Raw genomic sequence first — 26656 nt, forward strand, 5'->3', positions numbered from 1 at the left:
CCCTTATATGTGTCACTAAGGCTCTAGTGAAGAGACCTTGCTTGATAAATGCCCCCTACTGGTTATTTATTCACCACACATAGATTTGCAGACCTAACTAGGACACAGCAGATCTCACCTACCTCTGTGTCAACCTCCCCCCACAGCGTAAATGTGAGCTAATCCCCTCCTACAGGAATAAACACACAAACGCAAATGAACAGTCAGGAAATGGCTTCACAGCAAGACGTTGTATTTGTGTCACATTCGCAATCAAGTCCAAGCTGGCAAACTGCACACAAATCGCTTTAGAACCTAATTCCTGCATGTGAGGAAAGTGTTCAAGAACAAATAAATATATAAAGTTTTCAGAGGGAGGGGATGGGGGAGCTCGGAATACAAGCCAAAAGAAGGGAGGTGAAAATAATCCTCAGCTTACCTCCATTTAACCCATTAACTAACTGAATACCACATAATAAAAAGGAAACAAATAAAATGGGTTTAGGTCTGACCTCTGAGACCCTCAGTGTGCGGGGGAAGGGCCGATGTCCGTGTGGTTACCACTTGTGTAAAATAAAAGCATTGTTAACCCCTTTATTGCTGGAGACAGCCATAAGCCATCCGTGTAAGTGTGCAATATACAACTCTGGGCCTGTCTAGTAATGCGGGGGTTAAGCCGTGTGAGAGAGGGGGGGGGGGGGCAGCTTAAAAAACAATAAGTGAAATGGAACAAAAAAACCTCACGATAAACAAAAAAGTCAGGAAATAGGAGCAAAGCAAGTCATAGCCAGCCCATTACTCTGATGGGCCGACCATGGGAAATATTTCTCTATGTAGTTTACCTTCAAAGTCCTCTCTCTCCTGTAGCACAACACATGCATTATACGCCAAGATTTACAACCCAGAATAGGAGGGAGAGCGAAAAAAAGGGAAAAAAAAAAACAAAAACAGTGTCCAGTCTCAATAACAAAAGGATGTAGTCAGAGCTACAGGTGCCGTTTCCCCAGGATTGGTTGGAGCATTCCTCCCAGTGTGGGGCCCCGAACACATAAGGCAGGGTCCCGTTACTGCAGGTCCCAATCATGACTTCACAGCGTGTGCTGTTCACACATTACACCCAAACATCTTCTCACTCGTCCTCGTCTTCATCCTCCTCCTCGCCGTCAGACAGCGCCGTGCAGGGGCGGATCTGACGATAGCCGTCCAACCACTTCTCCACCATCTGCGTCACTAGTGGGTGATTCCGACGGCGCGAGCTCTTCTGCATAGATACCAAGACGCCTCCTTCCGTCACACAACAGTCCAACCATTCACGCAGGAGCTTCTCCTGCTGGTCCTCATTCCCCAGCTGCAGCAAGAACAAGAGGAGAAGGAAGAAAAGGGTTACAACAAGAACCTTGGATACATTTTAGGAGCCTACAAGTCAAATCCCCCGAGCTGGGAGAAATACCACAGGGTGAGGCATCTAGTTCAAACATGTCAAACGCCCAAATCTGGCCCTCTGAGCCAATAAATCTGACCCTCAAGTGGTTTCCCCACTTTGCAGTATGTTTGGCCCACTCTAGACCACCAGGGAAGCTATATGGAGAGGTAGGGGGAAAGCACTAGACACCAGGGAACTATATAGAGGGGGGGGGGGGGGGTAGGTGCCTCTAGGCACCAGGGAACTATATAGGGGAGGGGAGCCTTTAGACACCAGGGAACCTTATAAAGCAGGAAGGTGGCCAGTAGACCTTGAGGTAGGTCCCAGTGTACAGTTTCGGCCCACTTTGTATTAGAGTTGGACACCTCTGCTCTAGTCTGATGGGCATAGCAACCACATTGTAAACAGATCAGTAGAATTTCAAGTTGATGCATTAATCTGCATACACAATTTTTGCATCAACTTGGTCAATTAGCAGAATATAATGGACCAATGACAGAGTGGTGTGAAGGCTCTGTTACAAAAACAAGACTTGTGTGATTATGGAATGATTGCTTACGTGAGACACCTAAAACACTACTGTTACACAGCAAAGACCATTACCAGGCTTTGCTTCCCATTTCTAAAGCAGGGAACAATCACTTCTGTGGAGGTTACATCTACTGTACCTCTCTCCCACTGGCTTCTCTTGCAGTGGGTTGCCAGCTCCACCCACTTGCCACAACTACAAAGGTTGCCAGCTCCACCCACCTGCCACAACTACAAAGACTGCCAGCTCCACCCACCTGCCACAACTACAAAGACTGCCAGCTCCACCCACCTGCCACAACTACAAAGACTGCCAGCTCCACCCACCTGCCACAACTACAAAGACTGCCAGCTCCACCAACCTGCCACAGCTACAAAGATTGCCAGCACCATTCACCTGCCACAGCTAACAAAATAACCTCTGCCCACCTGCAAAAAGATTGCCAGCTCCACCCACCTGCTGCAGCTACAAAGATTCCCAGCACCACCCACCTGCCACAGCTACAAAGATTCCCAGCACCACCCACCTGCCACAGCTACAAAGATTTCCAGCTCCGCCCACCTGCCACAGCTAAAAATATTGCTAGCTCCGCCCACCTGCCACAAAGATTTCCAGCTCCACCCACCTGCAAAAAAAGAAAAAAACAAACAAAAAAAGACTTATGAGCTCCACCCACCAGCCGCAGCTACACAGATTCCCAGTTCCATCTACCTGCCTCAGCTACAAAGATTCCAGCTTTGCCCACCTGCCACAGCTACAAAGATTGGCAGCTCCACCCACCTGCCACAGCTACAAAGATTCCCAGCTCCACCCACCTATTGCAGCTACAAAGATTCCCAGCTCCATCAACTTGGCACAGCATGAAAAAAATAGGTTTAGCATCCTGTTGAAAATCTTACATGGAGTTGACAGTACTGGGGGATATTCAACCATCAAACTCTGTTAAGTCCAGCTGCACACTACAGTTACGGCTACGAAGGAAGGGATGACTTAAAAGACAACTTAAGCGAGAAGTATATGAAGGCTGCCATATTCATTTCCTTTTAAGCAATACCAAGTCAAGATGTGCCTTTAGCTATATAAAAAAATAAAATTAAAAAAAAAATGAAAAAATATACCTGTGGACAAAGGACAAAAACAAAAAACTTGGCTCCTCCAGGGTAGAGACTCCAGTGTAAGTCACATCGCTCTGGAAGACCCCCAGGAGCTGTATCAAACAGATGCTGCAAACTAATGCTAATCCAAAATGTCTCCAGAAGTAAGCAGTGGGTTAGCTGCTGCTGTTGTTGCTATGGGAGGCACAGCGAGCAGAGTACAACAAGTGGAAGATGGAGGCGGCCATCTTTGCTCCTAACCGGCAGCCGTCACAGCTTCTGAATGAAGCAGACTTCCAAGGAACTGCTACAGAAGACGCAAGTCTCTGCTTCCCACAGGATTCCCCTACCCCACAATGCTCCCCTCTGAGGTCCTGGCAGAACGTCCGCTTCCTCAGAGGATGTACAACAGGCAGAGCAGTCATTCCACACCAGGCCAAGCAAGGGAAATGTAAGCTGTTCCCCAAAGTCCTCCGTCCTGGCTGCAGCTTAGCCGCCTGCTTCCTGTCAGTGGGCTGGAGAAGACCATCTCTATGGCAGAAGCAGGTCAGCTGATGTGACGTGTTTACAGCGCAAACCTGCAGACATCATTTCTGCCCCTCGTTCTTCATTGCTGGACTGCTGACCTATCATAGAGAAGATGAAGGCTCTTCCCTGGCTCTCTGCCATGATAGGCCAGCAGTCCAGCAATAAAGGTGGAACTCCGCAATCACAGGCCAGTCATCAATCTGTCATTATCTGCAATTATTCTGCTTCAATCAATGTTGCAGTAACGGAGGATGAGGGGGTCTAATGAGATCCTCCTGCGCTGCAGAAAGATGGTCAATACGTGACATTTGTGTGCTATTAATGAATCAATGCCTCCCGTGTGACTAAACCAATTAATGAGACACTTCAGTGACTTATCCGGGGATAAATGTCACATCATAAAGACCCCCTGATCTGGGGAGGGAAGAGGGCTCGCTTTCTAATGTACTCTCCAGGCACTGGAGATTAAAGGAGGCACTCCGCTCTCCTCTCCACCAATGTGGCAACAGGCAGGAAAGGCTGCACTGCCCTGCAAGGTACCTGTACAGAGTATGGAGGCTGCCAGTTGCCTGTGACAGTTGCCAGACTTCCATTCTGTGTCACGTCAGTAACAGTCCTGCACCCAGCATCAGAACACCCGATTAGCAAAGTCATTCAAAACCAATCAGCATGTTGGGACTTTTAAAGGATACCCGAAGTGACATGATGAGATATGCTGTGTTCCTTTTTTTCTTTCTCTGCCTGAAAGAGTTAAATATCAGGTATGCAAGTGGCTGACTCAGTCCTGACTCAGACAGGAAGTGACTACAGTGTGACCCTCACTGATAAGAAACTCCAACTATAAAACACTTTCCTAGCAGAAAATGGCTTCTGAGAGCAGGAAAGAGAAAAAGGGTCAGTAGTTCATATATTTTAGCTCTGGCATACTTCAATGAATGTGTCATTGAGGGAGAAAAAATGAAGTAGATTTAAACACAATAACACTGTGAAATATTTTAAAAAGGTTATTTTTAGGAGGAGGATAGATACAATCATTCATTTCATTAGTTTATTTTCGCCTCGGGTGTCCTTTAAAGCATACCCGAAGTGACATGATGAGATCGTTATTTGTGTGTTAGGCACTGTACATACACATGTCTATATCATGTCACCTCGGAGGTCCCTGAACCACTCTAGCGTTACAGATGAGCTCAGCTCGTCCATGAACGGCGGGTGGATAGCTCCAGCTAGGAGCGGTCTTTTACATTTTTTTTTTTTTTTTTAACATGTACCTAGCACTTTGCTAGCTACAAGTTATATCCGATCGCCGCCGATCCGCCGTGAAAGGCCCCCCTCAAGACGCATAGTGAAGGCTGGCCAATCACCGCCAGGCTGCGCTATGGGGTGGATCAGAACGCCGCATGACCTAGATTATGTCATGTCCAATCGTCGCCATGGAGACGACAGAAGGCCAAACAGGAAATCACGTTCATCGCTAGACGGGGGAGACGAGCCAATGGGGGAAGTCATGTAGCTGGCACTAGGCTAGCTGCAGGACAGACAAAAAAATATATCGAAAAAAAACCCGGCCGCGGGAATTAGAACGCCAGGGTGGTTAAAGGACACCCGAGGCGAAAATAAACTAAAGAAATGAATGATTGTGGAATATTTTTTTTAAAAGAGTCATTTTTAGGAGGAGGATAGATAGTTTTATTTTATGTTTAAATCTACTTTTTAAGTTTTATTGTTTTTGCTCAATGACACATTCATTGAAGTATGCCAGAGCTAAAATCTATGAACTATTGTCCCATTTTATCTCTTTCCTGTTTTCAGAAGCCATTTTCTGCTAGGAAAGTCTTTTGTAGTTGGAATATCTCATCAGTGAGGGCCACACTGTAGTCCCTTCCTGTGAGCCACTTGCATACCTGATATTTAACTCTTTCAGGCAGAGAAAGAAAAGGAACACAGCCTAGTTATTTGTGTGCTAGGCACTGTGCATACACATGCCTATCTCATGTCACATCACTTCAGGTATCCTTTAAACAATACCAGTTGCCCAGCTGTCCTGCTAATCTTTCTGGCCTCAGAAGTGTCTGGATTAGCTGCATGCTAGTTTCATGTGTGTGATTCAGACACTTCAGTCAGAAACATCTGATCGGCAGGTCAGCCAGGCAATCTGCATGGTTTAAAAGTAAATAAATGTCAGCCTCTGTATTGCTAGTCACAATTTCTGAAGAACTGGAATATGGGAGCAGGGAAGGCAATAAGCTGAGAACTTGGTGTGTATACTATACAGAAACACCGTAACTTGAACTAAACACACACCGGTTCCAACCTCTGAGAAGGACAGGGCTACGTTTGTTGGCAAATAGGATGTTTATAGGTAAATCACAGCAGGGCAAGTTTAAAATGGACCTCCACTGTCAATTCCAAAGTGACAGAGCCACAATGACACAGTATGGCTAATCTGTCTTTTTTACCCAGTGCAGCAAAAGCTGAATACTTCATTAAAGGGAACCAGAGGTGAGAAGGATATAGAAGTTGCCATATTTTACCTTAAAGAGGAACTCAAGTGAAAATAATGTAATAAAAAAGTGCTTCATTTTTACATTATGTATAAACGATTTAGTCAGTGTTTGTCCATTGTAAAATCTTTTAAATCCCTGATTTACATTCTGACATTATATGGTGCCATTTTTACTGTTGGCAGGTGATGTAGCTGCTGCATGCTTTCTTGGCAGTTGGAAACCGCTATTTCCCACAATGCAACAAGGTTCACAGACAGGAAACTGCCAAGAGTACATACTCAGAATTTCTTTGTGGGAGGGGTTTCACCCCAATATCAGCCATACAGCGCCCCCTGATGGTCTGTTTGTGAAAAGGAATAGATTTCTCATGTAAAAGGGGGCATCAGCTACTGATTGGGATAAAGTTCAATTCTTGGTCGGAGTTTCTCTTTAAAAAAATGAGTTTCACTTACCTGGGGCTTCTACCAGCCCCCTGCAGCCATCCTGTGCCCTCGTAGTCACTCACTGCTGCTCCAGTCCCCCGCCACCAGCTAGTTTCGTTTTTGCCGATCTCGGGGTCGGCAGGCCGCATTGCGTAAATACGCATTCCTGCTGGTGCAGAAACATTAACATACATTTTTACGCGTTACTGGTCCAACGTGTAAAAATGTACGCGATGAACCACTAACACGTTAAAACGTATGTGTTGATGTTCCTGCACCAGCGGGAATGTGTAAAAATGTACACAATGCGGCCCGCCAACCCAGAGAACGGCAAAAACGAAACTAGCTGGTGGCGGGGGACTGGAGCAGCAGTGAGTGACTACGAGGGCACAGGATGGCTGCATGGGGCTGGTAGGAGCCCCAGGTAAGGGAAACTTTAATTTTGCCTGACAATTTCTATAAAATAATACCAGTTGCCTGGCTATCCTGCTAAACCAGTGTCCCTAATATTTTTAGCCATAGACCCTGAAAAAGCATGCTGCAGATCAGGTACTCTGAGTCAAAACCCTTGAACAAGCATATGGTTAATCCAGTAAAACCAGAGTCAGACACTACTTATGCTAGAAGATCAACACAGCTGCCAAGCAAATGCATTGCATACAAGGAAAAAATATGGCAGCCTCCCTCTCTCTCTCACCCCTTGGGTTCCCTTTAAGCACCAGGGAAGCATTGTGGCAGCTCTGGAATGCAATATACTATGGAAATGCACGACTGTCCACCTCTCCTCCCTGTGATCGGTACTCTGCCTCCATCTGTCCTACTGAGCCAGCCTATCGGCCCACACTAGAAGGCCCCTCCCACCCACAGATATCACAATCACTCAGCAGTCTTTGCAAAAGCAGAAATTGCCATAACAGATTTCTGAGTTTTTAACCACTTACGGACGTTGGTAATTGAAATCAACATTTGGGACCAAGGCGTAGATTTCAATGACCTCACTGCACAGACCCAACACTGCAGCACACTCAAAGTAACCACAGGGTCAGGGGCCAATGAAATCAGCTCCCAACCAGCTCACAGGGCCAGGCCAAGAGGCGAGAGAGGCTCCAGCCTCAGGGTGCAGTGTAGGAGGGGGAGCACAACTCACTCTGCTTCAAACCGAGTAGGGGAATGATTGCAGAGAGAAATAAGAAAAGGGGATACATGGTAGTGACTGCAAGCCAGATAACTAGCGCAGAGTGAGTGGGCAGCAGTGGCGGGTCTGTGCAGCATAGTCATTGTGATTCAATTGATACAATGACAGCAGCCATGTTGTTTGTAAACATTACACAGAGGCAGGCGTATCTGCATCTTGAGCAAAAAAACCTAATCTCCCCTCCTCATCCCTCCTCCCCTCTGCCTCTGAAATCTCTGGCTAGTAATACCTCCCCCTCCTCCTGCCCAGACTGAGCTCCCATGAGCCCTTGCTACTGTCTGAAAGTGCCTTGGCTCTCTGAAAACCTGTGGGCGTGGCTTCTTTAGTTTATAGGGAATTAGAGTATTAAGACAAAAACAAAGTATTTGGCTTGAGGAATGCCCAATAAACAATAGGAAAGGAACACAATTATGCAATGAGTAAAAGTTCACCTCGGATCCACTTTAAGAAGCCAGATACTTCTAGTACGGATGTGGTTAATGAGGGCATTATAAACCAACAAATCCTGGATATTGGGGCACAGCAGGTCCGTTCTTAGACATTTTCAACTACTACTCTGTTAAAACCTACATTATCAGCACAGGCAGCAGAAGTTATATTCTTACTCCAGAGGTCTGCTTTAAGTCTCCTTCAAACTCAGTAATTCTGAAAGCCACTGACTCCCCAGAAAGGAGTGACTGCTCTCCCCATCCTGTATTACAGCATTTGCTGACAGCAGACACTGCACACAACAGCATCTGCAGTAGTTCATACTAACGTGGGTGGAACGATGGAAATAATTTACCAGCAGGTGTCACTATTCCCACAACTATCACTGAAATCTACACCTACTACAAAAGACACAATATTACTGGATTAAAAAAAAAAAAAAAAAAAAACTATTCTGCAGTGCTGCAGCAAAGAGACTGGTGTGCCATATGATGTACAGGAGATGCGGCTTTCCCTCCAGGTCTACAGGATGTGTGCAATATGGCATACGAATTGCATAATGCGAGCTCAGCGTAGATGCTGAAAACAACAACACTGCTGGGAGATCAGCCAGTCACATGTGTGGCTCACAGCCCCAGGCTCCACTCCCTTCTCCACTACACCCTACTGCTCTATAGAGACCCGAGGCTCCACTCCCTTCTCTACTACATCCTACTGCTCTAGAGAGACCAGAGGCTCCACTCCCTTCTCTACTGCTCTATAGAGACCCGAGGCTCCACTCCCTTCTCTACTACATCCTACTGCTCTAGAGACCAGAGGCTCCACTCCCTTCTCTACAGAGACCCAAAGTTCCACAACCTTCTCTACTACATCCTAATTCTCTATAGAGAGACCAAGGCTCCACTCACTTCCCTACTACACCCTCCTGCTCTATAGAGACCCAAAGTTCCACTCCCTTCTCTACTACACCCTACTGCTTTATAGAGACCAGAGGCTCCACTCCCTTCTCTACTACACCCTACTGCTCTATAGAGACCAGAGGCTCCACTCCCTTCTCTACTACACCCTACTGCTCTACAGAGACCCGAGGCTCCACTCCCTTCTCTACTACATCCTCCTGCTCTATAGAGATCAGAGGCTCCACTCCCTTCTCTACTACATCCTCCTGCTCTATAGAGACCCGAGGCTCCGCTCCCTTCTCTACTACATCCTACTGCTCTATAGAGACCCGAGGCTCCACTCCCTTCTCTACTACATCCTACTGCTCTATAGAGACCTGAGGCTCCACTCCCTTCTCTACTACATCCTACTGCTCTAGAGAGAGACCTGAGGCTCCGATCCCTTCTCTACTACATCCTACTGCTCTATAGAGACCCGAGGCTCCACTCCCTTCTCTACTACATCCTACTGCTCTATAGAGACCTGAGGCTCCACTCCCTTCTCTACTACATCCTACTGCTCTAGAGAGAGACCCGAGGCTCCGATCCCTTCTCTACTACACCCTACTGCTCTATAGAGACCCGAGGCTCCACTCCCTTCTCTACTACACCCTACTGCTCTATAGAGACCAGAGGCTCCACTCCCTTCTCTACTACATCCTCCTGCTCTATAGAGAGACCAGAGACTCTATTCCCTTCTCTACTACACCCTACTGCTCTATAGAGACCTGAGGCCCCACTCCCTTCTCTACTACATCCTCCTGCTCTATAGAGTCCCGAGGCTCCACTCCCTTCTCTACTACATCTTCCTGCTCTATAGAGAGACCAGAGACTCTACTCCCTTCTCTACTACACCCTACTGCTCTATAGAGACCTGAGGCCCCACTCCCTTCTCTACTACATCCTCCTGCTCTATAGAAACCCGTGGCTCCACTCCCTTCTCTACTACACCCTACTGCTCTATAGAGACCTGAGGCTCCACTCCCTTCTGCTCTATAGAGACCCGTGGCTCCACACTTTTCTACTACATCCTACTGCACTATAGAGACCAGAAATTCCTTCCTTTTAGGTAATGGAGGCCAGATGGTGACTTCAAGGACAGAGATAACACGTAAACAGCACCATGCAAACATTTAAAGCATGAGTAAAAATTAAAAATTGCTGCAAAGTGAACTTTGTGAACCCTTTTTGACTTCAAAACAAAAATTTGACACCCTCCATCCCCCTTCAGGAGGAACACCTGTACATGGATCAAGGAAATCGGCACATAAATGGTCCAAAACATAGTTCCTCTGAAATTTTCAGATGTTTCAGTAGCTCAATTCCTCCTACACAACATTGTTGGTTGTTAGCAACAGTCTAGTATAAAGGATTATGCAGTGGGCCACACGCCTGCAGAATGACTCAGTAAGTGTTTTGGCTTAACTGAGATGGCCTTAAAAGACATTTGAGCTGAAAGAGAAAAGTTAAGCATTACTTACTTGGCGCTTCTAACAGGCCATATTGGTCCCATAGCAGTCTGTGTGGTCCCTTGTTGCAGTCCTGCTGCCCTGCAGTGCACCGCTGGACCCTTCTTAAAAGAACTGAGCACAGCTTTGGTTTGACTTCTGAGCATGTGCACCTCCCTCAATCATGCTCCTGTGGCTGCATTCCACTTGATGTACTGTTCACACTGTCTTAAAATGCACAAGCGCAGAAGGCTCCCAGCAAGAGTAGCGTGGTGAAGAGAGGCAGGCAGACCCGCTCACACATGTGCAGAAGTCTGACCACAGCTGTGGTTGGGAATCTTTCAAAGAAGCTAGTGGTGCACTGGAGGACAGCAGAACTGCAGCACTGGACCAGATAGACTGCTGGGAGCTGGAAGAAGCCCCAAGTAAAGCTTAACTTTTTCCCTTCAGCTCAGATGTCCTTTAAAGGCGCAACATACTTGTTAGCTAACAAAAATACATTATGCTTGAGCAAAATAAAAGAAATTCTGATTTCTTTCCTGTGGCTTCCTCCAGCCTCTAAAAGCCTATGTGTACCTCGCCACAGCTCCGGTCTCTGCCAGTCTCCTGGAGTCGTCTCTGTAGCAGACGACCTGGCCTGACCTGTTAATGTACGTACTGCTGCTGCACAGAACGCTCTCGGTCACGGGAGCACGACTCGCGCAGAAGCCGCCTACTTGACCAGGCCAGCGGCTGCTGCGGAGGGGACCCCAGGACACGAAGAGAGCAGAGCTGCACATGGGGGGGGGGGGGGTGTCAGGCTTCCAGGGCCAGCAGGAAGGTACAAAAAAGAAAACTATCTGTAGAAATTAACCACTAAAAGTCACAAACAATAAAGCTGTTAAAATTCTAAACTTCTCAAAAAAGTGGTGATAATTTGGTTTTGAGTCTCTGCTCTGTGCATGGTTGGCGCACACACTTCTGACAAATGCAGAGAGACTGGCCAGCATACAGACAGCTCCCCTTTAGTGGAGGACTCCGAGTGATTCACAGTTTGCTGCCAAGTGAGGCACAGCAGAAGTGAAGCCGTTGCCTGAAGCCAGACATCTGATGGGCTTTGTCCCAGCTGCTGCTCCACTCTTGTCCTTGTGTGTTCAGAGCGGTTTCTCCACACAGGACAGAGTCCAGGAGAGATCTGTGCTATATACTCACACATCGCTCAGGATGAACACTCCGCTTAATGAAGGACTCACCTCTTGCGCTGACAGGAAGTGGATGTGCAGCAGCTTCCTTTCGCTGTCCACCAGCGGGAGAAACGTAACCGTTACATCATCGTCTGTGTTTAGATTTGCACCAGCCCCACGATTGTCATAACCGTCATTCTCCATGGCTACCAGGGCAGAGAAGTGACCTCGCGTGTAGCCCAGGGCGATCGGGCTTTTCCAGCAGAAGCTCTGCTCCCACAGAAGCGGCAGGTACACGCCTGAGGAGAGGACATTGAGTGTCAGATCAGGCTACACATGGAAGCATCGCTCACATAGCTCCACACAAACCATACTATCCATCCAGCACCTGTTCATACAGCGCGGGGGCTAATGGCGGGTTCACACTGCAAGAGCTTTTTAAGGGCTAGTGATTTGAATAAAGCTCTTGCTAATGCAATGCAATAGGGAATTTTTTTTTTTAAATTACATCGCTCCAGTGTGAACACACATAGGATAACATTAGCAAGAGCTTTTCCAATCAAAAAGCGCTTAAGGGGCCCATACACCTAACGATTTTCCCGCCGATATACAGCAGATTCGATCACTGATCGAATCTGCTGTGAAATCGTTGCGCAAACACGAATGATTGATTTCCGTCCGAAATCAATCGTTCCTGTCGATTCCCGTCCCTGTCCGTGCGGAAGATTTTGCTCCATCACCGGGGGGTCGGGAGTGCGTCGATAGCGGCATACGAATGCCCGACCAACGCAATACTGCGGCAATACATTACCTGCTCCGGCCGGCGCGAGTCCTCCCGGTCACCGCTGCACCTTCTCCGCTGGGCTCCAGGGCTGCAGCTTCACTGAACTTCCTGTCCCGGCAGGAAGTTTAAACAGTAGAGCGCCCTCTACTGTTTAAACTTCCCCCGGACAGAAAGAAGTGAAGCCTGCCGGTCTGGAACCCAGTGGAGAAGAGACAGCGGTGACAGGGGGACTCGCACCAACCGGAGCAGGTAATGAATGGGGGGGGGGGGGGGGGTAGCAGCAGCATCACCACAGATTGTGAATAGATTTCAGCGTGACATCGGTTCACAATCTGTTTGCAGTAAAGAAGCCATACGATACCTCTCTGATCAGATTCGATCAGAGAGGGATCTATCTGTTGGTCGAATCTGATGGCAAATCGACCAGTGTATGGCCACCTTTAGACAAGCTTGTTGTGTGAAAGAGCCCTAAACGTGATCAATAAAATCTGTTAAAGGAGGTTCTATCACACCAATTCCCCTCAGCTTATAGGAGGCTGCGACCAACAACTGCGTAAACCTTAGGCGCCCACTGCCCGGCATGTGCACTATGGATTCCCGCTACTCTAGGTGGCCATACACTGGTCCATCCCACACCAGATCAACAATTAGATCGATCCCTCTCCGTTCAGAATCAGAGCCTGATCCATTTCCTCCTCACACTGCAGACTGGTTTCCAATAGATTTTAGCATGAAATCCTGGAAAATCTTCCTAACACCGCTGCCATCAGCCAGGCCGCCCACGTGTATGCATCCCACCCTTCCCCCGGGTGAATGTTGCATGCTCACCTGTCATACTCCCCTCCTCCAGTGTCCAGCGTCTTCCTGAATGGTCACCACACGTACCATGTGACACCAGCACATGCAGTGACGTCAGTACGTGTGCCAGTATCACGTGATACAATTCAAAAACACCAGAAGAAGCCAGGAGGTATGCCAGTGTCAGGTGAGTATGCAGCACTCACAACCTGCCTGTGGGTGGAAGACACCAGCTGGGTGTCTGTTGATCATTGGGAAAGCTAACGCTGTTATCACTGTGCACCCGATCAAGCCCTTTCTATCGAGGCTTACTGGCATCCCTGGTGGAAATGATCAATCGGATGGCCATGTTGCGCCACCTATATCTGCCAGACCAAATTTGATGATAATGTATTTGCACCCCGTGGCAGCTCCGCCATGCACGTATTAAAGATCCCCCAATCCTGAAAGTATTCGGACGGCGGCTCTGCACAGGAAGGCAGCCTGAGGCCGCACTGCCCAGCGGAGGACTTCACAGCAGCAAATCCCATTACCATGAATACTTCAGGGTGCATTTCCACTAACGCGAATTCGCATGCGTTCCCCGCATGCAAATTCGCATAACCAATAAAAGTGAATGAGCCTGTGTCCACTTGTCTGGAAAACGGAGCGTTTTCTTGTGCAGGAAAAATCTGCTCAGCAGAGCCATCCGAATTCGGACACCGCACGTACCGCATGCGATTCGCATACAATGTATTTAATAGGGAATACGCATGGTGTTTTTTCATGCGAATTTTCATGCGAATTCGCATACGATTTCGCATGGAATCAATGAAAAAGCACACAGGCACTGACATGGTTAAATTCGCACACAGCGTCATCCATGCGAAATCGTATGCGAATTCGCGGTAAAATTCGCATACATCCGCATGCGATTTCGCTCCTGCATGCAAATTCGTCCGCGGAGAATCCGCGGCGATTTCCCACCGCACTAGTGGAAACGCACCCTCACTCTATGACAATACTGCTGATCTATGTCACAGAGCTGTATAGAGAAAATTACCCGGCCCGCTGCCTGAAATGGGGACAGACAGATGCCCGTGTTTCTGGTGACAGGAAGTTATCCTATGAAGGTAGGATGGGCCGATGAGGGACTCTCACCTGGAAGAACACCGCTCCATGCATTTGTTCCCCTCAATACAGAGGATAATCCACTCAAAACTGGGGTAGATCCGTGATACAACTCACTGAATTAACCTTAGCAGAGGTGATAAATTAATCTTAAACTCTACTTTTATTGGCCATTAAAGTAATTAGCATTACTAGGCTAATTATCTGCTCTGCCGTGGCAGTCAGCTGACACAGCAAAGGGATTTATAGAGTTTAGACAGGCTAAACTCTATAAATACATACAGGGTGCAGGTCTCTAGGTTTTCCTTCTGTCCTGTGCACAGGAGCCTAAAAGACTGAACAGCCAATCGCAGCCTTCTCAGCTAGGATGGTGACTTGGAGGAACTCTGCAGGGCTTTACAAAAAACATTCTGATTGTTCATTCCAACCATCCAACTTGTCACAAGGCTTCCACCTTTTGTGACATACGGTACTTGTCGTATGTATGTGTATTGTGTGTAAGAGAGACACGGAGACCATACCTTGAAAGCGAGTGTATCCCAGCGTTTCCCCGCGGAAGCTCTTGTAATATTTCACGCCATACACTATAATTGGTCTCCTAAGAATATGCGCGAGAACGAAGATGTGCGTCTGTTCCAGGCTGGCCCCTGGCTGTAACGAAACACAACACACCAGGTCAGGTGACAAGCATGAAGGGCAGGTCACGTGATCACATAGTTACATAGTTATTTTGGTTGAAAAAAAGACATACGTCCATCGAGTTCAACCAGTACAAAGTACAACTCCATCCAGCAGCACTTAACAAGGAATATTACGGTGTACCGGCTTCATGCTGATTTACATACATTCTTCATTAACATTCTGAACAAGATGCTAAAGCCTGGTACACACTTTCAATTATGATTGGCCAATCACTGACCAATTGTACCGCCTCCATGTAGTATGAGTGTCAAGAGATTGAATACTATGAGAAGATTGTGTGGGCAAACCCTCATACTACACACAGGTGGTAACAGTGGTCAGCGATTGGCCAATTATAATTGTGTGTAGCGGTCAAATTTCAAGCTACATGAATTGGTATCAACCAAATGCAGGCGCAGCACTAGAGGTCCAAGCTGCATACATTTGCAATAACTCAGAATCATTAGCACCTTACTGACCATCCTTTAACGAGGAACTCCAGCGAAAATGTAAAAAAAAAAATGCTTTATTTTTACAATAATTATGTATAAATGATTTAGTCAGTGTTTTCCCATTGTAAAATCTTCTAAATCCCTGATTTACATTCTGACATTTATTACATGGTGACATTTTTACTGCTGGCAGGGGATGTAGCTGCTGCATGCTTTTATGGCAGTTGGAAACAGCTGTAAACAGCCATTTCCCACAATGCAACAGGGTTGACAGGAAACTGCCAGGAGTACCACGGTCCTCAGACTTTCTTGTGGGAGGGGTTTCACCACAATATCAGCCATACAGCGCCCCCTGATGGTCTGTTTGTGTAAAGGAAAGGATTTCTAATGTAAAAGGGGGTATCAGCTCCTGATTGGGATAAAGTTCAATTCTTGGTCAGAGTTTCTCTTGAAGGAAACCTAAACCCTAGAAAAAAAAAAATCGAGTTTCACTAACCTGGGGCTTTTACCAGCCCCCTGCAGCCATCCTGTGTCCTCACAGTCACTCCCGGATCCTCCTGTCCCCCGCCGCCAGCTTGTTTCATTTTTGCTGACTAGTGTATCATTGCACACGTTACGGCGGTTGCAGGACACTATAGCGGATGTCAACGCGTACAAAGATACGCGTTGACACCAGCTATAGCGCCCTGTAACCGCCATAACACATGCAATGATACACGCGTAAGCCCTCCAAGTTGGCAAAAACGAAACTGGCCGGCGGCGGGGGACCGGAGGAGCAATGAGTTACTGCGAGGGAACAGGATGGCTGCAAAGGGCTGGTAGAAGTGAAACACTTTTTTATAGGGTTTAGGTTTCCTTTAAAGGGGAATGTTACTGAAAAATAGTAGGGGGGGGGGGGGGGGGGGATGGGAATCAATACATCCAAAATGGGAAATAAAATAGAAGATAGATCAAGACATGATTGGTATTCGCTGTGTATTTTTCATGTTAGAAACACAATGAGCCTGCAGGTCAGCATCTTTACCACTGGCAGACAAGAAAAAAAAATAGACAGCAGCACCAAGTGCCATTATCCATAGCCACACCCACTAAAAAAGTGATAGGCTGAAAGGTTGTGTGTGTGTAGCCACTAGGGGCCCAGTGTGTGTGTGGCAAAACGGGGGTCTGCGGCAGGCCTCGTGGGAACTTGTGCCCCCTCCTGGAGGTGCAGAGCATTGGCAGCGGAAACAGAGCTGACTCGACTCTCCCTTGACAATCTTCAGTCTCCTGGTGTTCCCATCTCCATGACTATAGCGCCCTCTCTGGTCACGCTGCGGGTGGAGAGAGGGCACTGTAATCCTAGAGACAGGGAAGCCTGGAGAACCTGTAGGTCTATGGCAGTGTTAGAGGCGCAATGCTGTAGATACCGAGGACTGAGCACAGTCTGGGAAAGTAAGGGAAACACTTTGTACGAAGCAGCAGGACTCTTCCTCCTGAGCTGACTGAAGGATGCTGACAGTGGGAACGGCTCAAGATGCTGAGGCTGATAAACCAAACAATGTGCTACAGAACAAAATGTGAGAAGTAAAGGCTGAGAATGTCCTTCATCGCCACACCTATTCCTCCCGACACTGTCCTGCCACAAGCCCCCCAATACATGTGAGAAGAAAAGGCTGAGAACCGTCTATCGCCACACCCCTTCCTCTCGACACCGTCCTACCACAAGCGCCCCAATACATGTGAGAAGAAAAGGCTGAGGATGGTCTTCATTGCCACACCTCTTCCTCCCGACACTGTCCTGCCACAAGCATCCCAATACATGTGAGAAGAAAAGGCTGAGAACAGTCTTTATCGCCACACCCCTTCCTCCCGACACCATCCTACCACAAGCGCCCCAATACATGTGAGAAGAAAAGGCTGAGTATGGTCTTCATTGCCACACCTCTTCCTCCCGACACCGTCCTACCACAAGCGCCCCAATACATGTGAGAAGAAAAGGCTGAGGATGGTCTTCATTGCCACACCTCTTCCTCCCGACACCGTCCTACCACAAGCGCCCCAATACATGTGAGAAGAAAAGGCTGAGGATGGTCTTCATTGCCACACCTCTTCCTCCCAACACCGTCCTGCCACAAGCGCCCCAATACATGTGAGAAGTAAACACTGAGAATATCCTTCATTGTCACACTTCTTCCTCCCGACACCGTCCTGCCACAAGCCCTCTAATACAGCTTTATTGCTCTAATGCTGACAACACTGTTATACTGGTGAGCAGCTGGCGCAGAAGCCTGGAGATAAACCCACCTTCACAAGGTCACTTCAATAGTTAATGGGCATAATATGGAAAATATTCCACCACAGTTAGTGGTGCTAATGCCTTAAGCTCCCTGCGGAGACTGGAGGGCTGAACACTGAAATAATCAGACAAGGGAGGCCCTTGACATGCAAGGTCCCCTCCCTCTGAATGTATATCGGTAATGCTTCATTACTACACCAACATGAACATTTAGTACAGAGTGAGCTGCGTTACTGTTTTAGGTTACACTACCATTGTTCATCCGTGTAACTTATTCAAGGACTACTATGGCGAATTAGACTGACTAGTACAAACTTTTTTTTTTTTTTTTGCAGGCACCTGAATGGCAAATGTAAATGAAGCTATGGGCAATTTTTTCTAAAGGACCCACAAACCTGTCATCACCTGGGCCCAGAGGAGGTGCAGACAAATGTGTTCAAAGTAGAAAATGACTGGGTCCCAACCTGGATGTAAAGGCTATAAAAGCTCAATTCTTTATTGTGTCACAGGATAGATGCGCACAACTTTTCAGCACGTAGGCCTTTGTCAGGCCAGTTGAGGAGATGGCATTCTTAAGGTGGCAATAGACTGTTCAAGTTTATAAATTTATTTTTTTATAAGATACTTATCTAATAAATTTTATCAAACCTACCATATACCATTCAATTTTCAAATCAACACATCGGATAAGATTTTTATTTAAAACATTTTTTAAAAAAAAAAAAATTAATAATCGATCGTTTAAAAAAAAAATAAAATGTATATATATTTTCAATTTCCTCTTCATTTGATCATTTTGGTTGAATAAGTAGGAAAAATCAAACGATTTGCTTTTACCATGTATGGGTACCTTAAAGGGAACCAGAGACGAAGCACCCTCATGTATGTTACCAAATATATCAGTGGGAACATCAGAGAAAACACCTACCCTGCTTTCTGTTTCATTCTGCACTGCACAGCCTGCTTCTTATCAGCCCTGATAAAATCCTCCACTGAGCATTCAGTCTGCCTTTGCTCAAGAATCATTATAGCTCAGTCTGTGTTCTCTCATTTCTTCAAGTCCAAGCCTGCCCCCTGCTGGCTTTGCTCAGGAATCATTATAGCGGAGTCAATATAGCAAAGCCAGACTAAATGCTCAGTCAGGGATTTTATCAGGTCTGATAAGAAACAAGCTGTGCAGTGTAGAATGAAACAAAGTATGGTATGTGTTTTCTCCAATGTTCCCACTGATCTATATGGTAAAATACATGAGGGTCCTTCGTCTCTGGTTCACTTTAAGTAAAGCTTTTCACGTTTTTCTTTTTTTAAATTCTTGCACAAACTCATGGGGAGAATGAGGACAATTACTGTTTATGTGGCAGCAAAAATTGTTTCTGCTGGTCAAAGTGTAATTCATGGTAGTGGTCTTTTAAGATTTGTACAGCATCACAGTAAATTACAGGATAATTTCCACACTAGCGAATAGGCCGCATTTTAAATAAAGGCTGAGCACTGTATGCAATACACTTGAATAAGACTATGAATTTTTGAAGGACTGCCTTTCAGAAGTGTACTGTCTCTTTCATCACACCCCAAAACAATGATCTACGTGAAGGAGTCATTTCTGTATCTGAAAAATGGACAGCATAGGTCTGAAAGGGAATCGCTCAAGATATTACTTGGTGCTGATAAAAAACAAAAATAAATAAACAGACTGCTGGACGGTCACCCGAAGCAGCACAAGAGGAAGAGGCTGGCATTATGTAAAATAATGGATATTGCTGCAGAGACTGCTCACGAACCAGAATATACACCAAAAATATTCATTAACTTGTCTGGGCATGGAAACAAGGGCCCGCCTGTGAACAAGGAAAGGTGACAGCAACGTTCCCACAAAAATGCTCATCAAGAAATAGTGTACAAACTCAGGAAGGCGAATTGTGCTGAACACCGCATTTCAGAACCCAAGCTAGTGGAGAGGGTCACAAGGTTTGCGGTCCACGCCGCGCTTTATACGATGATGACGCTTCCTCCTACCAAGCCAGAAGGAGGAAGCGTCGGAGTCGCATGAAGCCTAGCGTGAGCAATCACTCTGTCACTCTGTCCGCTAGTGCGGTGTTCAACATAAATCGGGTTTCCGAATACAGGATTCCAACACCAGCTCTGTCCAGAAGCATCTCCCAGCCACCCTGACATGAGGGGTTCTTATTTAGGATATCTGTAGAATTCTTTCTACTCCTCTCCTAACAACTAGTTTCTCCTTTTCCTGTTCACAGAGCAGGTGAGAACTTGTGGAGGGTGCAGAGTGGCTTCTGGGAGAGGAACAGGAAGTGGTGCAGACTGGCTTCTGGGAGAGGAACAGGAAGTGGTGCAGACTGGCTTCTGGGAGAGGAACAGGAAGTGGTGCAGACTGGCTTCTGGGAGAGGAACAGGAAGTGGTGCAGACTGGCTTCTGGGAGAGGAACAGGAAGTGGTGCAGACTGGCTTCTGGGAGAGGAACAGGAAGTGGTGCAGACTGGCTTCTGGGAGAGGAACAGGAAGTGGTGCAGACTGGCTTCTGGGAGAGGAACAGGAAGTGGTGCAGACTGGCTTCTGGGAGAGGAACAGGAAGTGGTGCAGACTGGCTTCTGGGAGAGGAACAGGAAGTGGTGCAGACTAGCTTCTGGGAGAGGAACAGGAAGTGGTGCAGACTGGCTTCTGGGAGAGGAACAGGAAGTGGTGCAGACTGGCTTCTGGGAGAGGAACAGGAAGTGGTGCAGACTGGCTTCTGGGAGAGGAACAGGAAGTGGTGCAGACTGGCTTCTGGGAGAGGAACAGGAAGTGGTGCAGACTGGCTTCTGGGAGAGGAACAGGAAGTGGTGCAGACTGGCTTCTGGGAGAGGAACAGGCAGTGGTGCAGACTGGCTTCTGGGAGTGGAACAGGCAGTGGTGCAAACTGGCTTCTGGGAGAGGAACAGGAAGCGGCACTACAGATAAGTTCCTGGTCTGGGAAGTGGACGACATCGATGTCCTCCTGCACAAGTAAGCTTTGTGGCTGGCAGGACGTCCCTGCTCTGGCCAATACAATCCGTGTAGACACCAATCATTACCTGGCTGGCGAGTGACAAGATGAACGCCCAGTCTTCCTGCCACTGTTCCTCTCGTAGAGAGAAATGTAACCCAAAGCTCTGCGAGTACCAAGACTCCCACTCCTTCCAGCGGCTGTAGAACCTGCACAGGAGAGAGAGAACACCACAGATCAGGTACAGGAGATGGAGAACCCCATGTAGATCAGGTACCAGAGGGTGACAACTCCGCTGGCTAATGCAATCCTGAACTTTATGCTCCACAAGAACCAAGTCATACATTGCACCTGCCCCTTCCTCCATTACAGCAAATGAGAAGCCACTACCAAAAAAATAAAATAAAAAATTGATATTGGTCTGACTGAGCTGAAAGTACCACTTCACGAACGGGGGAATCCCAAGCTGTGATTTGACTGCAGCAGCTCTGACTGAGCTGAACATACCACTTCAGCAGTGGGGGAACACTACCTGTAATCTGCAGGTCTGACTGAGCTGAACATCCTAATTCACCAATGGGGGGGAAACACTAGCTGTGATCTGGTTAGAGCAGGTTTGTCCTAGTTGAACATACCACTTAACCAGTGGGGGAACACTAGCTGTGATCTGACTAACAGGTCTGCCCGAGTTGAACATACCATTTTACCAGTGGGGGAACACTGGCTGTGATCTGACTAACAGGTCTGCCCGAGTTGAACATACCATTTCACCAGTGGGGGAACACTAGCTGTGATCTGAAGTGTGATCTGACTGAGCTGAACATACCCCTTCACCAGTGGGGGAACACAATAGTGTAACAGTGGAATGGTAGTTACCAGTGGGAACAGTCATGCAGGCTGTCGTGCAGAGCCTTCCTTAGCACCGAGTCCTTGTCGTAGATGCCCCATGTGGCCTGTAGTACTGAGTCCAGCAAGCAGTCACCTGCAGTGCGATTCCAAAGTGCATAAAGTCTGCTGTCCAGACGTGTCCCCAGCTCCAATGACCAATTAATAATGGGGGATTCTTCCTCTAGCTCTGAAATAAAGAGATGAGCCATTTGATTTACAGTAACTATGATGAGTGAAAAACAAAAAGCAAATTTGGTATCAATGAATTTGAAGCAATCACCTTTCTGCACATCCCGGTCCAAAACTTCATCGAACAGCTTCTCCTGAACAGGGGGAGGCAGATCTTCAATATCTGTAAAGGATAAATAGACATTGTATAATGAAATACATGTGAGCCTGCAGGAAAGTGCTGCACCATTCTTTCTGCTGGAACTCTATGAACTCATGCAGTTTTTCAACCTATGAGGTCTGAAAAAGTGAAAGTGACATCGAGGGGTGGGGTAAAGCCGACACTTACCTGCAGGTCATGTGAAGGAAGGTCACGAGGTCTGTGAGGAGGTGTCAGTGGGGGATGGGGGGGGGGGGGCAGAGCTGGGACAAGGTCCTCTAGCATCCAAGGCTGAGACACCAAAGTGCGCCCCTCCATCCCTCCCACCCCAGACATAACACACTGATTGATTTCTGACTAAGACGCCCCAGGGCCCCCAACCCACTCAACAACTTCATCTCTAGTTATCTGGCTTGTAGTCACTGCCATGTATCCCCTTTTCTTATTTCTCTCGGTTTCAAAAACATAATAGGGGAATGATAGCTGAGCGAGTTGTGCGCCCCCTCCTACACTGCGCCCTGAGGCTGGAGCCTCTCTCACCTCTGCCCGGCCCAGGCGTTGGGGGGGGGGTAAAGCAGACACTCACCTGCAAGTAATGTGAAGGTCACATTGTCTGTGTGGTGAGGAAGCGACAGCGGGGGGGGGGGGGGGGGGGGGTAAGGCCTGCAGTTAATGTGAGGTCACATGGTCTGTGAGTATGTGAAAGCGGGGGGTAGGGTAAAGCTGCCACTCACCTGCAGGTAATGTGAAGGTCACGAGGTCTGTGAGGAAGTAGCAGGGGAAGTCTCCCTTCCTCTGGTGCATGGAAGCTGCGATCTCTCTCCTGATCTGCTCGGTCAGCTCAGGACACACCATGGCCGGGATACACTTGGCTGCATGCTGAGACACCTGTAAACATAAAGCCCTGTTAGTGACATATGAGAGGCACCTGCAGACGTGTGCATGCGCTGATATGGGCCTAATGACTGAAAAGCTTTGGCACTGCCCGATCCCAGCTAATCTCTCTGCTATGTATGGGCGGAGGACAGCCACCCTCTGGGCGGGACAACAATCTGATGAATTCCTGACCACACAAACTACAACCGCTCATTTATTTACATTTCTCAAGTTGGCCATACATTGGTCGACGTTCCCATCAGACAAATCCCTCTCAGATCATTATTCATCCATATCAGCCGGGTTCCAGCATATAGCCTGTTGTCTGACACCTTGCAGAGAAAGGTCTCTGCCTCTTCTATATCGGATACAGAAAAACCGGGCCATTAGAACTGCCTCATAGGGGCAGATCTATGCACAGGAGCCCAGCTGATACAGGGTTCCAGTGAATCTTATTAAACAGACGATGTGTTGGAGCATTCTAACTTTTTAGCATTAGATGCATTTGAAAACAGACTATAGCTGTCAAGTAGCCGTTACATAGTAATTAAAACTAGTCCTTGGTAAGAGGACTTGAACAAACTACAGACAAGAACAAAGAACATTGGTCATGCCTCAGTGATGGCGAACCTTGGCACTCCAGCTGTGACCAAACTACAAATGCCATCATGCCTCTGCCTCCCCGAGTTATGCTTAGAGCTGTCAGAGTATTGCAATGCCTCATGGGACTTGTAGTTCCACCACAGCTGGAGTGCCAAGGTTAGCCATCACTGCCCCTAGGCAATCTAACTGTTGATACATGTAAAGGTGGCCACTAACGATACAATTTACTGAACGATTGATTACAGATGCTTCTTCATATGAGTAATCGGTCATACGAAGAATCGTTCATAATTGATCATTCAGCAAATTGTGACATTAGTGGCAATCTTAAAGGACATCCGAGGTGACATGTGACATGATGAGAGACACGTGTATGTACTGTGCCACACACACAAATAACTATGCTGTGTTCCTTTTTTTCTATTTTGCCTGAAAGAGTTAAACATTAACAATGAAAGTGACCGTTTCTGTCTAGGTTGGGACTGCGTTCAGCATAATGCTCACTGATGAAGAATTACAGCCATAAAACTATTTCCTGGCAGTAAATGGCTTCTGAGAGCAGGAAAGAGATAAAAAGGGTCAACAATTCATAGATGTGAGCAATGAATGTAACATTGAGCAGAGACAATGAAACCGTAATAACTTAAAAAGTAGATTTAAATGTAAACACTGGGATGTCTTAAAAAGTCATTTTTTAGGAGGCGGAGGATAGATACTATTGTTTATCTCATCAGTTTATTTTCACCTCTGATGTCCTTAAAAATGAGTGATGTGCAGGTACTCTGCAGGAGAATGAGGGGATTCTCCCTGTATTAGGGCTGGAACCCACAGGAGCGCTTTTGGCAGCGTTTTGGCAGCACTGCGATACGCTAGCGTTTTGCCAAAACGCTCAGCTGATGTTAATGGATGGGGCAACTTCCACAGGAGCGTTTGCGTTTCCCAGAAACGCAAACGCAGGACCTGCAGCATTTTGGGAGCGTTAGCGCTTCAATGTAAAGTATTGAAACGCTAGCAGAAACGCTCAGCAAAACCTAAACGGAGCGGTTTTGCTAGCGTTTTGCGGTTCAGCACACTGTAACAAAATGAAAAATAATTCACAGGACCAATCAGGATAAAAATGCAAAACGCTAGGCACCCGCTGGGGAAAAAAATACAATGTTGCAAAACACGACCAAAAACGCGCATGAATCCGCTTGCAAACCGCTCAGACAAAACGCTAGCGGTTGCGTTTTGCGTTTTTCAGTGGGTTCCAGGCCTTACACATTCTTCATGCACAATCTGAACCAGGTTTACGGATAGACAACACTCCTGTGATCAGTGCGCACAGATTCTCAGTGGATTCACAACAGCTCTGTGGGGAGTGCATACGTAGAGTATAGTACAACTGTGTAACTTAATTTGTAGTTCCCAACAAATTCTAATAACCTATCATTTTAACTGATATAAGCAAAGGAATTTTAAAAAGAATAATTTTTTTTTTCCTTTTAATTACAGATTAAATCTATTAGGGAGTCGGTACATCTTGTTTTTGACAACCCCAACTCCAGTGGACCATAAATTGCTCCCACTCAGACTCCGCATCCCTGGCCTGGATATAATAATTATTTAATGACCCGTCTTTAGAAGGATTTCTGCCCTTAATCTCGATCACAATAATTGACCGGAAATGTTCAACTACACTTTCATAAATGATTAGATGTTTAGTCTAACTCAGGGGTGCCCACTGCGTCGATCGCGATCTACCAGTAGATCGTGAAGCACTACTTGGCAGATCGTGAAGGACTTTTTGAAATAGTGCGCCGTTATAAGGCCACCTCTTTCCTTTCTACTTTTAGTCACTGCTGATATGAGGTCTCCGAGCCAGTCATGCAGCGCCAGCGAGGGGGTTCCCAGTGTGGTGGAGGGCAATCTGACGAAACGCGTAATGACGTAGGAATAAAGGGCCTTGCTCTCACATGGTTATCTTCCTACCTCTCTGGAAGGTCCTTCACAGTCTCCTACTCAGATCAGATCACTTCTCCTTATGCTTTGTCTGTCGGGGTTCCTCAAGGCTCTGTCCTTGGTCCCCTCCTCTTTTCCATCTACATGCATGGTCTTGGCGACTTAAACAACTCATTCGGTTTTCAATACCACCTGTATGCAGACGATACGCAACTGTACCTTTCGGACCCAAACCTTAACTCCCCCCTCAAACGTGTTCCCGACTGCTTGTCTGCTATATCCTCCTTCATGTCCTCTCCCTTCCTAAAAAACTTAATATGAGTAAAACGGAACTAATAATTTTTCCACCGTCTCTGGCCACCTCTCTGCCTGAAGTAACAATGAATGTTAATAACACGCCCATCACTTCAGTTCCCAAAGCACGGTGCTTGGGGTAATATTCGACTCTTCTCTCTCTTTTATTCCTCATGTTCACTCCATAACCAGCTCCTGCCATCTCCAACTCAAAAACATATCTCGCATTCATCCCTTTCTCACTCAAGACACAACTAAAATGTTAATACACGCTCTCATAATTTCTCGTCTGGACTACTGCAACGTACTACTTTGTGGACGACAGTCTATCAAACTGGCCCTGCTCCAGTCGGTACTGAACTCAGCTGCTCGTCTCATTCATCTTTCTTCTCGATCTTCCTCAGCTGACCCTCTCTGTCAAGCTCTCCACTGGCTGCCAACTAACCAGAGGATCCAGTTCAAACTCCTAACCCCAATCTACAAAGCTCTCCACAATCTCTCTCCCCGGTACATATCATCACTCATTTCCAGATACAAACCCAATCGAAATCTCAGATCTGCACACGATCTTCTGTTGTCCTCCTCTAGAATCACCTCCTCACATTCCCGCTCACAAGATTTTGCATGCGCTTCACCCCTTCTCTGGAATCCCCTCCCACAAAACATCGGTGGAAAAGGGGACAGAGAAATCCACACTGCTGGGGGTAAAGTGGTTAAACTGTGGTGGAGGGCAGGTCAGGTTAACAGCGGCGGCACACCTGGCTAGCTATACTGGCGCACATATGCCTGGCTACCTATACTGGCGCACATATGCCTGGCTACCTATACTGGCGCACATATGCCTGGCTACCTATACTGGCGCACATATGCCTGGCTACCTATACTGGCGCACATATGCCTGGCTACCTATACTGGCGCACATATGCCTGGCTACCTATACTGGCGCACATATGCCTGGCTACCTATACTGGCGCACATATGCCTGGCTACC

The 26656-nt window shown here is 47.1% G+C and overlaps 1 protein-coding gene across 3 annotated transcripts in view; it reads right to left on the bottom strand.

Moving 5' to 3' along the window:
- Positions 1-211: 211 nt before the first annotated feature.
- ZRANB1 (zinc finger RANBP2-type containing 1) overlaps positions 212-26656 on the bottom strand; it is a 142033-nt gene continuing 115588 nt past the window's right edge. For all 3 annotated transcript variants that reach the window (XM_068259404.1, XM_068259402.1, XM_068259403.1), the window contains exons 4-10: positions 22686-22839; positions 21904-21975; positions 21612-21810; positions 20824-20944; positions 14869-14998; positions 11725-11954; positions 212-1327 (exon numbers count right to left, since the gene is read on the bottom strand). In XM_068259404.1, coding sequence (XP_068115505.1) covers positions 1109-1327; positions 11725-11954; positions 14869-14998; positions 20824-20944; positions 21612-21810; positions 21904-21975; positions 22686-22839 — 1125 coding nt within the window. In that variant the 3' untranslated portion in view covers positions 212-1108. The remainder of the gene's footprint in view (positions 1328-11724; positions 11955-14868; positions 14999-20823; positions 20945-21611; positions 21811-21903; positions 21976-22685; positions 22840-26656) is intronic.

This window comes from Hyperolius riggenbachi, chromosome 10 (assembly GCF_040937935.1).
Source record: "Hyperolius riggenbachi isolate aHypRig1 chromosome 10, aHypRig1.pri, whole genome shotgun sequence".
Classification (NCBI taxonomy): Eukaryota; Metazoa; Chordata; class Amphibia; order Anura; family Hyperoliidae; genus Hyperolius; species Hyperolius riggenbachi.